The sequence below is a fragment of the Epinephelus fuscoguttatus genome, linkage group LG6 (genome assembly GCF_011397635.1).
Source record: "Epinephelus fuscoguttatus linkage group LG6, E.fuscoguttatus.final_Chr_v1".
Taxonomy (NCBI): domain Eukaryota; kingdom Metazoa; phylum Chordata; class Actinopteri; order Perciformes; family Serranidae; genus Epinephelus; species Epinephelus fuscoguttatus.
Window position 1 is genome coordinate 28,395,984 of NC_064757.1, and position 13,126 is coordinate 28,409,109.

General features: G+C 42.8%; 1 protein-coding gene across 2 annotated transcripts in view; it reads right to left on the reverse strand.

Moving 5' to 3' along the window:
• Window positions 1-13,126, reverse strand: part of ptch1 (patched 1) — a 60,330-nt gene that overhangs the window by 29,542 nt on the left and 17,662 nt on the right. For both annotated transcript variants that reach the window (XM_049579145.1, XM_049579144.1), the window contains exons 3-10: window positions 10,176-10,365; window positions 9,637-9,706; window positions 9,420-9,511; window positions 6,620-6,818; window positions 6,353-6,474; window positions 2,784-2,931; window positions 353-484; window positions 45-200 (exon numbers count right to left, since the gene is read on the reverse strand). In XM_049579145.1, the coding sequence (XP_049435102.1) occupies window positions 45-200; window positions 353-484; window positions 2,784-2,931; window positions 6,353-6,474; window positions 6,620-6,818; window positions 9,420-9,511; window positions 9,637-9,706; window positions 10,176-10,365 (1,109 nt within the window). The remainder of the gene's footprint in view (window positions 1-44; window positions 201-352; window positions 485-2,783; window positions 2,932-6,352; window positions 6,475-6,619; window positions 6,819-9,419; window positions 9,512-9,636; window positions 9,707-10,175; window positions 10,366-13,126) is intronic.

Below are 13,126 nucleotides of genomic sequence, written 5' to 3' on the forward strand. Positions count from 1 at the left end.
TGCATCAATCAGTAGGTCTTGACTGATACTAACTGACATCATACCTGCGTGGTGGCAGCATTGAAGGAGATGCCCAGGAGAGAGCAGAGGCCCAGGCCAGCAGCCACAGACAGCGTCACCAGCAGGACACCCGCCAGCCCTACAGCCCCCTGAGACTTGGCACAGTCCCACCGTAGCATGGTCAGACACGCATAGGCCAGCTGGGAACAAACAGCAAACAAGTCATCCATTTATCAATCAACCTGTCGCTTGTGTACCTCCACACACATCTTCCCCTTTTGCTTTTCAAAGCTGATGCATTTTCCCAAATATAATGTGAACAAAGGAGCGTTTTTTGTGGCTCCGTTCTCACCATCAGCAGGTATCCACTGGCGACACGGATGACACTGACATCAGAGAAGGACTTGAGAATATCTTCCAGAGTGGTGGTGGTGAAAGACAAGACCTTCTGAGACGAATTTGCTGCCACACTCTGCAGCACCGCCTACAGATGAGACAGACAAACAGGAAGAGAGGAAAAACAATGTGAAAAATTACTACAGAGAAGTAAAAAAAACAAAACAATGAGGTATTACTGACAGAGATGTAAGTAGTCCTAAAACAAACTTGCAAGGCGATGAAAAAGATCTGGAATGAACAGCTGAAAGAGACTGCTCATAAAAAAATAAATAAAATACACTGCATCCACTCTCCCACTGTGCAGCCGCAGCAGCAGCAGCAGCAGCAGCAGCTCAGTGAATGCTCCAGTTCAGGTTTAATGGCCACTCAGTCATAACTCTGTTTTAAATATTGTGTTCATTTATAATAAGCTACTGCTCTTTTTCTTTCTAAGAGGTTTGTTTTGAACTAAATCAGAGCAGCTCTCTAGAGAACAAAGGCTAATAAAATTTCCTCCTCCTCACCACATTCTTCCTCTAATATACCAGCACAAATTTGCACCAATTTTCCAGGCATTGCAGAACCTTGCAAGCTGCCTGATTTCCAGTAGCAATTAGTCTTTCTTGGTTATGATTTTAATGTGTAACAATGAAGGAAAGAATTGCATTTCACTGACTATGTTTACATGCACAGTAATATTCCACTATTATTCTGAAAATGAAAATATTTTGAATTTGATACGGGTCACGAAAACTGCATACTACATCTGGATGTTCTCAATTAGGCCTTATGCTTTTCCAATTAAGACATGTGGGATACGCCAATATTTTGGGGGTTTTAATAGCATTCTTAGGACATGTAATATGTGTCTCAATGATGTTTGTGCCACACAGCCTCTTGCCCCTGTGCGTTGCCATGGAAACACTGTAGACAAAAGGCTGGGGTAGAGATGCATGCCCAAAAGAAAAGCCCACATTTCTGGTCGGAAGGAGAAACACACCTACTTTTGAACATTATAAAATGCTTGGATATTAATAGGTGTTTGGATTTGGGGAAATATTTCAGTGCCGATCTTATTAAAAAAAGGGTGGCTGAAGGAATGAAAGAGGGAAGCTGTGCCACCGATGGGAAACTTTGGAAAAATCCGATTTTGATGCAAAGAAGCAAACAGCACAAGCGACTCCGTTAAGGTATGTTAATCAGAGTGTGTACAGCTACATGTCTGTTTAGTCTTTAGTCTGTTTAGTCTTTAGTCTGTTAGTCAATCTGTTTAGTAGGAATATTTTGTGCATGTAAACACAGTCACTGATTCACTAAAAGTCACACCTCAGATGACAGCAAAACTGCGCTCCCAATCTGTTCTCGCCTGTTTGATAAATAACATGTAATATACAGTATATGCCTCAGGGTATGGAATGAGAAACTCTCGCTCTGTGTGTCTTCAGACAAATCGCAGCACTGAATAATGAGCTCTGCCTCTGTTGTCGGAGGTATTTGGGAGAATCTGCAGACAGTACCATGACCCATCCTCTCCCTCTCTCACTATCTCAGGGCAGACAGATGGCTTCAACATTGAACTGCAGTTACTGCTCAGTGGGGAGCAATGCTGGCTGACACACATTAGGAAACACGCACTAGATCACACACACACTCGCACCCACATGTGAACTCGCACATGTGTCAGGTGCATACCGACATGCATGCACGTACTAGTCTTGCAGACACGCCTAATCGTGCTCAGTACACACAGCCGCAAATACACACACATTAACACTATTTGGCATGTTTTACTTCTTCTATGAGAGCCATTGATAAAAACGCTGCACTCGAATAAACAGTCTCACCTCCTTTCTATCTATCACTGATCTCTGGGCCCCAAGATAAATGGAGCGCACGCACGCACTTGTATGCACACACACACAAGGTCACACCATGTCGAACAGAGGTTGGGGCCCCCAAAACAAAGACCAGATGATGTCACACATGAGCCACCAATGGGGCCACAGCTGGGAAAGCAATTGTGTGTGAACTTTTGAGTGTGTTTGCATGTGTGTTTGTACGTGAGTTAAAGAGAAGGGGAGAGAGAGAGAGAGAGAGAGAGAGAGAGAGAGAGATATCCAGCACTCCCTTAATGTATTCCAGACCTGCTCACCCTGTTGCTCTATTGCTCCTCTCCACCAAGCAGTGAAAGGAAAGCTTTAGTCCTTTACCACACACCAGCAGTGATTCTAGTATCTATCAGGGGCCCGGGCTTTGGATGGGGCCTTTCCATGTTCACCTGTATCCGGTCGGTGATTTACAATGTGGTTGTCGAGGATTTAGGGTAGATTTCTTCAACCTTCTCTCTTTTCTTGCCCTCTTTTCTGGATCCCTCTCTTTCTGTCTATGATTGCTTTGGCCCTTACCTCAGAGTATCTTCTCTGCCAGGCTTCCAGTATGGCTGCAGCCTTCTCTTCATTCCAGTTGATGTGGGAAACCTCCTCGTAGCCCCGAAAGTGCTCAAACATCTGCTTGGGAGTCATCAGCTGGAACATGGTCTGTAAGGCCTGGGCACTGCAGAGAAGGGAGGGAGGGAGGGAGGGTGGCACAGTGAGAGGGAGGAAAAGGGGAGGAAAGGATGAAAGAGGGAGAACAGAAAGACAGAGGTCAATGATGTGCATGCCTTCACTGAAAACATCATGTTTACACAAGAAGATCAGCAAGGTGATGAGCTGGCTTTCTGGATTGTGCAAATTACATCAAAGAGGGTTAAAACTTCAATTCTGAAATGTACAGGACACTCCGATCAGTATTTTTGTTTGAATCCCACAAGCTCTGCATTATTATAACTCATTCTGTAGACAAGGAGCGCAAATACTGTATCTTTTGTTCGTGCAGGAGCACCAAACCAGAACTGGAAGACGAGAAAAGCAGAAAAGATGGAATAATGTCAAAAACTCATCAAACCAAAAGGCCAGACATTTGCTTAATTTCTAAACCAGAAGGTCCCAGAACAGAGAAGGTGCTAATTTAACCGGCAAAGGAAGAGGGGGGAAAAAGGAAAACATCAAAACCACAGCGCCTGGAGCACATTGGATAACAGTCATCATAAACAATGGCGTGTTCAGCACACCTGCTGCATAAGCAGAATATTGTTCCATCTGATATTACTATTGAGCCAAGAATACAGATGCCCTCAGCCATGAGACTTGCTTCGTTTGCCACACACAGCACAGCACAAACATCCACTTCTGAAGCTGTCTGAAATATTTATACTTGGGCTACAAATAACCATTGTTTTCACTTCAAGGCGTCTGTGGATAATTTTCTGATGTAGTCATTAATCCTGAGGCTGTGCATTTGATTGATATATTATCGAAATTTCAATATGGCCAGGTGCAGTATCCAAATTGCAGGAGCTGCAATTTTTTCATAAAGGTTAAATGTGTCACAGCATACCATCATAAATGAAGCATCGTGGTGCTACAGATCATACTCCACACAAAAGGGAACGTTTGGTATAGACACCAGCAAAAATCACATCATCGTCATTTTTACATATTTTTCACTGAAAATGAAACGCAAAAATTAGTATTTCCAGTAATATCGCAACTCACATCGCAGTTGTTCGCTACCTTTTTGGTGTCAAGGACCCCTACATTGATGCACATTAGGTCACAAACCCCCGTTTGATAGGATATCGCTTCAGGGCTCTCCATCTGAGAAGATTTTGGCTGTTAGATATGATTAAGACCAGAGTTCTGTAGTTGTCCACTACAATTGAAAAAGTAAAAGCCATGATCAGAATAGTCATTCTTATGCCTCTTACTCACACTGGACTCACTTCTAAAGTGAATCAAATAGTTCTGGAGACCCCATGGAACTTCCTCAAGGACCCCTAGTTGAGAACTACAGGTTTATGAAATGCAAGAAAATACTGAAAAATGTCCCACAGCGCAAAAAGAGATATGCTTAAAATGCTTGCTTTATATAATCAACAATCAATTTAGACACCAAATATGAAACCACTTGCCAGCCTATAGTGCACCTAATATGTGAAGTATGCATTTCCCTCTAGGGTTGGGCAATAAGATGGTATATTTTGTGCAATGGTTAAAATGTGTGGAGATTTGGCAATACCGTCTCTATCGTGGGAGTTATTTGGGGCAGGCTGTGTAGCCAATCTGAGCTGGATTCTCGTGTGATCTTGCAAATCCAGCTGCCTGGAAAGGTGATTTAAAACTGGAAATTATTGTTCTCAGGAGCCTTAAAGCTAAGTGTTTGTTTGTAAGGATGCTCCAAATAAAGGAAGAACAAAAGTAAACATGTATGATATGACTGTTTTAAACCACTTCTTGACTGAATCTGTAGAACATTTTCATATATACTGTTAGCACAATATAAAATTACATATACTGTGATAGGAGATTTTGGCCGTATTACAAAAGAAATGTGTTCTTACATATTTATTTGTCCAATACAAACCCCCCTTCTCCAAACTCCTAGCTCCCCTCATCCTCCTGCCACCATCGCTGCTAAGACTCCTTGGAATGATACGGTGTCCTAAACAACTGTGACCTTGTTTCCCATCTGGCGTGTCCCTTATGGACATGCCTCAGAAATACAGGTCCAAATCTTTTCTTGTCTTTATTCCAAACCAAACAAAGAAGTTGGATGGCAGAAAAGATTAGTATTTCAAGAAATTCATAGACTTGGATTTGATAGTGACAAAGGAAGTGCCAGATCTTATAAAGTAGGTATCTGGACCTAATATACAAGATTCCTGATCATGTTCTGACAAATTTTAAGAGGGCCATGGTGTCTAGTGTAATGAGGAATGCACAGTCCTGGTGGTGCACACATTAGGCACATATTTAAGAAATAAAACTTATTAGTCATTAAAAAGTGACTTTGGAAGAGACTGCGACTTAAGAACAGTAGTCGAGTCAGTCCATGTGATTTCAAGTCGTCAAATTTTACGAAGCGAAGGAGCAGGCATTAGCTAGTCACTCTCTTTATGAATGTGATCTCTGTAATATGGTGATAATCACAGTAATGGTGGCAGTTAGTAAACAAGATGTAGAAACTGAGTGCCAGCAGTAACAGCCCAATGGACAGAGCAACTAAACCGCACACACACACGGACACACACACACACACACACACACAGGCAGGCAGGCACGCACAGACACCCTAATGACCCAATCTTGCCAGGAAAAAACACAACCACAAAACAAACAACGCACCCCACTGTACTCTGGGACCAGTATGCGTGTGAATGTGTGTGTGTGTGTGTGTGTGTGCGGGATTGCCTTTTGTGTGTACATGCATGTGCACGCACCATCCAAACTGCAATTTCACATTAAAATAAGTGGTCCATTAGCGAAATGTTGGATAATTTGCAGCTTTCCCATTTTGCCAGGGGAAGCTTCTTATTGCTTGATAAAATGTGCATGCTTTTAATTCCTGTGCATGTTTTATATCGACATAAAAACCTTGTGCAAAACAATAATTGACTGAATGTAATGTGGTCTGTTAATGTGGAGGGCATAAAGCTTAATGCACACATAAAAATGTGTATAATATACATGCTGCACTCTACTGCATAATACTACATAATCTTTAAGCTTTGTCCTGGTGCTTGTGCTGGAATTAAGTCCATGTACCCCAAATCGCTGTATATTTGGACAAACTAGCCAGGCAATAGATCACTCTGTGCACGTGTGTATGTGTGTGTGTGTGTGTGTGTGTGTGTATGAGTGGGTAGTGTCCAAGCAGAGCGGCCAGAGCTGAGCAGGAACAGCTGGAGCTCTAAGATTTCACTGGAATCTGCTAATGACTGCAAGATTTACAGCACACCGCGCACACGCACGCGTGCATGCGCCGTTTCGGAGAGCATAAAAGAACAAAAAACACACACTCTCTCCAGAATAAGCCCTGCAGTGATCACAGCAGTGTTTATGAGGGTGTGTATGTGTAAGCGTGGGTATGTTACCTGAGCAGGGGTCCGCTGCCATTCTTGGTGGTCCCTCCTACGATCAGTTCCTCCTGCCAGTGCATGTACTTCCTGGACAGACCATGGCAGCCGCCACTCAGGGCCCGCGCCACGTCGAATGGCTGGTGCAATAAAAGCAACAGGCGAGAAAATAACTGTCAGCAGCTTGTCTCAAACCAAAGACTATAAGTTTTATCAAAACGTATAAATGTGGCATTTGTACACAGATATTCCGAGCCCAGAGCTCGAGTCGAATTGTGCGCCTACCTTAGTTGAGTTCTTATTGGGCGCTGTGAGGGGGCAGTCGGGGTCAGCAGGGTTCAGACAGGGTCTATCCATGTAGCCATGTCCGACGTCCGCCTTCTCCAACATTTCCTCAAAGCCTTCCACGGGAAAATTTGCCCTTCGCAAGTCTTCAAGGAACTCCTTGGGGTCAAAGTTGGTCCACTGCAGAGGGTCTTTACCTCTGCAAAGTTAGAAGTAAACAAGATGTTTAAATGTGACTGAAACTGTGTTTTAAGGTGCTGTGTTTCTGGACATTTTTTTAAAATTTATTTTAAGGAAAACCTCATTTGCACTTTTGGCCATCTTTCCTATTGGTAATAACAACACTGTACTCACAAAGTTAAGTTAACCAAGAGAAAACCAAGGTGAACTGAAAAACGTTTATCTAAGCTGTCCATTCTACACAGGGGTTGGCATCTTTAGGCACCTCACTGTTTGATTTGACTCTGATCCAGGTGGCTACGATGCAATGATAAATGATTATCAATACGTAGGGCTGGGTATCAGCACTCGATACCTTAAGGAACAATCGAAATAACCCTGTACCAAGAAGTATCCAAACTTATCCAGTCTATTGGTATCTGCATTCGATCCCTTTCTTACCCAGATCTAGAAAAGAAACTGGTTTGTTTTTGCAGTCACTGCAAGCGTGAACTGCAAGTGGCCCTCTACCACAGCAGCTACAACCTATACTGTCTATGGTGTGGTGAGGATTGAGCATGGTGTATTTGATGGAGTTGCCAGTTCAGCATAAAAAGCTGCCACCAAAAAATTTGAAAGTATGGTTAAACTACACCCACTCCATTCACATGATAGGTATCAAATGAAACAATAAAAAAAAGGTATCAGACAACAGGCATTAAACGACGTACTCTATTTGTACTGATATTATTCTAAGGGTACTGGTATCGTCATTTTTCAATGATACCCAGCTGTATCAATGCTTTTTGCATCAAAATTTTGGATTTCTTTACACAATTTCTTTTTTTCTGTGACTACTTTCTACTTTTAAAACAGCATATTTGTACTGATCCATAATAAAAAATAAAATGATGAATTTATGTCCATTATCTTTATTAATACAATAGTAGCAGAAACTAAACATGATACACATGTTTAAGTCAGTTTCACCATCCAATTGGTTTAGCTGTAGCCGTAACGTATCGCCCAATCCTACAAAGGTGGTGGAGGCGATCATGTTGTCAAGAACTTTTAGATTTCCAATTATTGACTTTTCTGCATCAAGACATAATCAAGTCATCTCATAATCACAGTTTACAGACCAACTTCTCGATTCAACTTTGACCTACCACAGTAACCACAGTATTAACAACGTTTTGGTTGTGCTCACTTTCAGTTCTACCTCCATTTTAAGTGGTTCAGGTAATCTGGCCTATTGTTCAATTAAGTGCTGGTGTTTCTTGTTGGTTATCATAAACAATGGAAATGATCAAAACTGTAAAAGTAAGTATAACTTTTCTTTTAATAGCAAACGCAAGAGATGCAACATCTACATCCAGTTTAATGAGCTGTTTTATCAATAGGTGTTGTCTTTCTCTTCATAGACAAGTAAAATCCCGTAGAATCCATTAGATTCTCAAAAATACCTTTGGTTTTTGTTTGTCGCCATCGTGTCTGTTGGTGTGCATTTCAGGACGTAATGTATTCAAGGCTGGGTTGCATTTGTCGAGATGTTTGGGCGTAATTACCTCCAAAATTTAACCTCACAAAACAGTCACATTTTTGAGAGCAGAAAATAATCTCTTTCTCGCTAGGTGACACAAAACAATAAATGGAGACTAATTCCCATCATGCAATGGCACAGTGCTGAATTCCTGCTCCAAACCAGTCCTTGTCTCTCTATGCCCTGCACATTCCAATCTCCCTTTCTCTGCATCTCTCTCTCCCTCTCTGTCATTCAGACTACATTGTATGTGCTTAACCAGGCTTGGGTTATTATTCCCAGCCTCCCAACCAGAACATAGTAAAAACCTTATTTACCATCTGAGACCAACGGGCAACACACACTCACACACACACACACACACACACACACACACAGACACAGACACACACACACACACTGATGACACAGACTCAAGCGCTGATACACTTTCACACGTCCACAAAACACACGTATGCACCGATAGCAATGGCACACACTATGTGCATGCACACACACATGCAGAGGTAAAGGTCTGCTGAGTATTACTGTAGCAGCAGGCCATTAGCAACAGAAGGGCCAGACAATGGTGTGAGGCCCAGGGCTGGAGAGAAACTATCGCCAGCGATACGCATGCCAGCAACCACTACAATAGAGCCTTCAGAGGGGACGACACACACACACATACACACACATGCACACACACTCTTGTTCCTCTGTGGTGTCTCTTTGGATGGGTTGAGCGTGTTTGGGCAGCTTCTACTAAAGGGGTAAAAACAAGATACAGAGATCCAGATCTCCCCCTTCTCGCTCTCGCTGTCTTGAAAACAATCTGAGAATGCTCTTACCATATACGCTAACTCCATAACCAGCGCTCATGAGCTCAGCATTCAAGGCCTTGTTGTCCCCAAACACCATTTTAATCAGTTTGCCAACTGGCTTCACGGTGAGGAAACCCCTACAGTATGTGTGCCCAATTAGGGTTCTTTAAAATAGCTTTTGATCACGCTTGAAAGAGATCGGTCAATCTACTGATACGCTGCGTTGGCATGTCGTGATTGTGCTGACACATCATAAAGCACTGATTCTGTCTAGTTAAAAGGAGTTTTGTGTACTTACGGGAGATAGACCATTCCAGACTGGAGCTTGGCTCCCTCCCAGAAACAGTCCAAAGGGGTGATGATGAGGCAGGGATGTAGCTTTTCTATGATCTAATTGGACAAACACATGCCCACACACAGCAGGTTTGACACACATTGACAGCAGGAAGTTTGCACAGAAAAAAAACATCAGACACAAAAACGAATGAATACATACTGAAGAATTTGCATCTTACCTGATCCATAAAATGAGTTTCTGTGACTAGTTCTCCTGATTTGTAGCATAAGTGTTCTAATTTCCATTGTCTGAAAAGGAGAACAAAAGAGTTTCTGTTCGCTTTTGTCACGACACCATGAGCCCCTCAGGCTAGGCTGATTAAGAATGATAATAAGTGATAATAAATCTCTCATCATTATGAGGTAATGCTAGCCAAAACACAGCTGAATACTGATAAACAGGTATGCTGCATACACGAACGTAGATGGGATCCACAAAATATTAGATTATCACATAGAGCAATCCAATGCGATACAACAACACAAACTTAAAGGGGCTGTGAGTAGGATTTAGTGTCATCTAGTGGGGAAGATTGCAGATTGCAACCAGCTTAAACTTCTACTGTGTAGAAGCGTGAACTCGGTTAGTGGTTAGGATTCCTCCAGTGTTCACTGTTCAGGATGTTTTTACAAAGAGCCGATTTATCCACAATACATTATGCTTACAGACATATAGACAAGAGGCAAAACTGGAAGCAGACATGGAATAGTTGCTTACCTGTTATAAAGGTAAACATGAACTCTGCTGGCTCGGATAGCTGATTCCAGGTGCTGCAGGAGTGCATCCACTGTTAAAACATTGGCTCCGTCCTCCCGCGGCGTCTGGATCATCAGCTGAGGGTTAAACATGGCCTCCTCGCCTATATTCTGTCGCGTGTACTTTAGTTCCTGGTTCACACGCCCACCAACTGGACAAAGGAGAGTGAAATGTGTTTATTAGCCTTGCATATTCAAATGCTCCATGCAAACATCCAAACAAACCCTTACTGTACGTACATGCAGTTACTCTGAATCAATTTTATAAAAATACATTTAAGGCTCATCATTTTCAGCTTTTACTGATTTTCTCTCCAAAGTTTTGCTGCAAAAACACCCTGACTGCCAAAGTTTGCAGTGAACAAATTGTTCTTCCAACAGTTCAGAAAATCTTTAGGAACAGATCAGTGATAAAAATTTCAGAGAAAAATGGAGAGAACAGGACTCAAAGTCCCTCTAAGGATATAAGTAGAGTCAAGAAATAAATCAGTTTAGTTTAGTTTAATTGATGAGAAGTGAAGACAAGACCCAAGGTCACACAAATCTGCAAAATAGTGCTGCAAAGTTAATCGAAATAATTTTGGAATGGCATCTGTATATGATTTTAATCTTTCATATTGTGCAGCGCTACTGCAAAATGTCAAGGATAACACATAAAGTTCAAGATTTATTTTAATTGTGATCCTTGATGTAAGACAGTATTGCTGCAGGAGCATGAGTATCTAGGTGAAGTCATACTACTGTACTGCTACATTGAAAACTGAAAACAATGAGCCCAAACACATGATACTTGAGGTAAAAATATCATTCCAACATTTACATAAGGTGACATATCCTGAACATAGTTGTACCACTCACACACCCACGCACACAAGCACCATCATGCGCTGAAACAGCTGTGACTCAAGAAGTGATCCTGTGCAAATCGAACCCTAAGACATCTCAGCCTGACCAGATCATTATCACGCTTGTATCTTACACAAAAGCACTTTGCTTACAGTGAGCTTGTGCCACGACAAAGCCAAACATCCTAACTCCTTTGAATCCAGAAGAGAGCAACATCACTCCCAACAAATCCACCTTTCACAAAAACAGCTCTATGTTTCTACTCAAATTTGCTAACAAGTCAGCAGCGCCAGACCACGCTGACTACATGTGTGTGTGCGACAGTTCGTGGGTGTGTATGTGTTTGATAAAGAGAGAGAGAGAGAGAGAGACTCTCTCTTCCAGGCTCTGCTCCCAGTATCGTGGTGGGACTAAGCCCTGTGCGTGCGCTCTGAGCTCCCAGCTAGCCCGAGCTACAAAAGCAGCCTTTCAGGCCCTTTAGCTGCCCTGCTCCACCCCGGTACAGCCAAGGCAGGTCTGGCAAAGTCTCTCTCACAAACACACACACACGAACAAATGCAGGCGACTGCAGTCATGCAAGCATGGACGAAGTCTCAAATTTTCAGTCAAATGCAACATCAAACGAATGAATACCAAGAAAACGGACCACAAATATTAATATAAAAGTGCATGATCAACAGCCTGAGATTTGTGTGTGTGCGTGCCTGCGTGCCTATCCGCCAGTTCAGTGTATCTGCGCCTGATTTACGAGCAGAGGATTTGAGCGCTTCCATCATCAGTGACTGAACGCTCAGTGAAAGCTCAAGCAATTTATAGTCATCTTCTTTCAGTTGCTCTCACACACACACACACAACATGAAAACTGCCCAGTGAGAGAGCCGACTGTGTGAAAACTCTGTAACATTTTATTATGCCCTAATCCAATTTAACAATTCCGCTCGATTCGTGCAACAGCAGGCATAGATTGAATATTTTCAGCTCATTGTAATGGCATTAAAGTTGAACATAAGCATGCCTGTTCTGCTTAGCTGGACCACCCAGTCAGACCAATGGAACAGGGAGGGAGGGGGCCATGTCTTGGGGCATTAGGAAAATACACTTGATTTCTTTTTTTCTGGACCCAAACAGCATTCCCATCTGATCCTGTCTGAAGGCATGTTTATAATACTCATCATTAATAGCAGGCCTAGGCTAACCGGAGCGACATGCTTTCCACTGCTAGGCCAGCTACACGGCTACGTTACACCAGCCCTCCCTTCGAAAGAGCACGCATGGAACTGATTTAGACCCTACGCACACTGACAGTGCACTAACAAGTCGACTTGTCTGGTACACTCAGCACTCAAAGGCAAAGCTAGCCCGAGGCTTTGTTAAAGGTGCATGGCTGAGAGGAAACATGGGTGTGGAGAAAGAGGTGCGTCCATTTTCAGTTTCTACATGTGCAAGGAGACGAGGAAAGGTCTGATTAAAAACGATGAGAGGGACGAGCTCAGAAAGAACTCACTGTCTGTACTGTACACATTCCAAGTTGTGGACTGCCACCCAAGGACCCTGAGTTTACAGCAAGCAGCGAGAAACGGGACAAGTCGAAAGAATGTACTCTCTCTCTACAGGAAACAGCACATCACGGCCTCGGGCTTAGAGAATTCCACACTTCACGAGGTTACAGCGTTTTGGGGTCAACACTCACACAGCCTCGGGGTGAAATTAACACCCCAGCTGGACCAAGAAAATGTGCGAGTGTGTGAGTGTGCGCTGACGCGCTGGTGAGCGTGTGCATGTGAGTGTGTGTGTACACACAGCTGTGTTTCTTCAATGACACATATTCCCATATTCCTTCTCCTAAGAAAACTGGTTGACCCCGGCATGTGTTGATATCTTGAAGGTGTCCCGCTCAGGGCTCAGCTGCTTTGACCTAAAACAAAGTGTGACTGACTTTGAAAATGCTTCCCATACCGGCTCTGTTTCTCACTCACTTTCCTTAGTTTCATCCTTTCTACATCACTCTTTCTTTCAGCACTGATGCTTTATGTGTTGATTATTCTTTTGCTTATTCATTGAAACAAT